The sequence below is a fragment of the Morus notabilis genome, unplaced genomic scaffold (assembly GCF_000414095.1).
Source record: "Morus notabilis unplaced genomic scaffold, ASM41409v2 Scaffold456, whole genome shotgun sequence".
NCBI classification, from domain to species: domain Eukaryota; kingdom Viridiplantae; phylum Streptophyta; class Magnoliopsida; order Rosales; family Moraceae; genus Morus; species Morus notabilis.
Window position 1 is genome coordinate 7,683 of NW_010367949.1, and position 2,237 is coordinate 9,919.

The following is a 2,237-nucleotide window of genomic DNA, read 5'->3' on the forward strand; positions in this document are numbered from 1 at the left end:
AAAAAGGAGTTTTTTTTTTTTTTTTTTTTTTTTTTTTTTTTTTTTTTTTTTTTAAATTTTGTATTTTTTTTTTTTCCTTAAATTCTGCATCATTCATTTATCCTAATCCAATTAATTAAAAACCCATAAGTGGGATCTAAAATTGAATTGATCAATTGAAAACAAATGAACCGGTTTGATTACTCATAGCCCATCAAACTACTAACACGCGAGTTCTCCGAGCATGATTTAAGTCCACGGAATGAATCCAAACGCGTTGCAGGATGGGATTTTTGAGCTTAGACTCTCGGATAGGCTTTGAATAAAAAAGACCATCGACAATATGTCAAACTGAAACAAGTCCTTTCAAGTAACATAATCTGCCAAACACAAAATTAAATTCTACATTCTTGAAGATGAAAAATTAAAGTGCATGATATTATTCTTTCTTCATCATGATAATTCTTCATCAAAATCTAAAAAATTCGCTACTGATAGAAAATCCATCAAATTCAAATCTTCCTCAAAGCTGCTAGTGATGAAGCCATTACAATTAGAGCTGCTAGAATTGAACCATTCCCCAAGTCCTTGTTCATCCCACATTGGTGAAGAAGATGCGTGATCACTTGAAGGTCCAATGGTAGTGTCATTCATTTGAGGGCCTGCGCAAGAATATTCAATCATCAAATTCGCAACTTCTTGGGCAGGCTCTCCATCTCCGATCAAATGACAATTAACCATTATTTCTCCATTAGACTTTTCACCCTCTTCATCAACACCACTAGGGATTTTGATTTCTGTAGGCCTTATTAGCGTTTGTGTTTTTCTTGTGACGACTCTAAAGGCTTTGGTACGGATTGGTTTCACAGGCGGCGCCGGCGGTGATGACTCTACACTATTTTTAGGCCCCAAAGCTTGTTTTGGGCGTTTCTCTTTGGTGAATTTGCGCTTACTCTTGGTAACCTTGGAAGTACGTGGAGGTTCCAATTTTTTCCTCAAATTTGTGTTCCAATAATTCTTTATTTCATTGTCTGTTCGCTCTGGAAGTCTTCTTGCAATTAGTGACCATCTAATTAACGAGGGGACAAAACGCTAAAATTAATAATGGTATGATATTAAATAAAGCACTTTAAATTTAAAAACAAAGAAATAAAAAAAAATAATAAAGAGAGGATAAAAACTTTACCTGTTTCCAACTAGCTTATGCATTCTGATAATGAGATCCTCTTCATCTGGAGATATATTTCCCCTCTTTATGTCTGGTCTGAGATAATTCATCCAGCGAAGCCTGCAACTCTTTCCACAACGTTTTAGACCTGTATATACATTGCATATTTGCGGTTATATTTTAGTACCAGTCCAAACTTCACGATACACAAACATATGATCCATAGACATGTATAAACATATACATACACACACACACACACACATTTATATATAAGCACTCATATGTGAAAATACAGTTATAGCTTCACTTTCGTGAGAATTAACCTATAATATTATTTGCAAACATTTGGAAAAATAAATGGTAAACTTAAAGAGCTAGTTGAGTACTATTTGTGAATAGCACATGAATAATTACGAAGAAATTAAAAAACTAATAAGAACAAAATAGTTACAAATTGATCGATGTTCGCCACTAATTATAAAACAAGGTGTAGCAAGTTGCTAATGCGGATCTCCTCGCTAAACTTTTAGTCAAAAATAGGAAACTTACAAGTCGGACGTAAAAAATAAACAATGTTAATCCAAAACAATTATATATATATATATATATATATAAAGAATTAAAAAAGGATAAAAAATCTAATACGTATAACTTTTTTTAGTAAATGATGAGAAAGAGCAAATAGTATCAAAGTACATCAAACGTCCTAACTAGATTGAAATCAAAGAGGAAAAAAGGGGGAAAAAACGGAGGCACAAATAGAAAAATAAGGTAATAAGACTATACCAGCCAACTTGGGAAGATTGTTCCAGTTTCCTTCACCGTGGACTGTTATGTAATCTGTAAGAATTTTATCTTCTAGCTTCGTCCATATTCCTTTGTTAAGTCCCACTTTGGAGCAGTAAGGTCGCCTTCCCATCTCTCTCTCTCTCTCTCTCTCACACACACACACAAGATCTCTTTCACTCACGCATGCATAGAGAACTGTTCAAATGACCAGCAAATAATGACGCTTTTATAGCTACGTTCTCAAAGGAATATATATATATATATATATATATATATATATGAGACGTTTGGTTCGTGA

General features: G+C 33.5%; 1 protein-coding gene across 1 annotated transcript; it reads right to left on the reverse strand.

The window, feature by feature from the left end:
- Nucleotides 1-432: 432 nt before the first annotated feature.
- LOC21397889 (transcription repressor MYB6) lies at nucleotides 433-2,069 on the reverse strand. Its single transcript, XM_010113928.1, has 3 exons — nucleotides 1,937-2,069; nucleotides 1,166-1,295; nucleotides 433-1,048 (listed from the first exon to the last, which is right to left on the reverse strand). The coding sequence occupies exons 1-3, from the start codon at nucleotides 2,067-2,069 to the stop codon at nucleotides 433-435; spliced, it is 879 nt and encodes a 292-aa protein (XP_010112230.1).
- Between the last annotated feature and the right edge of the window lie 168 nt (nucleotides 2,070-2,237).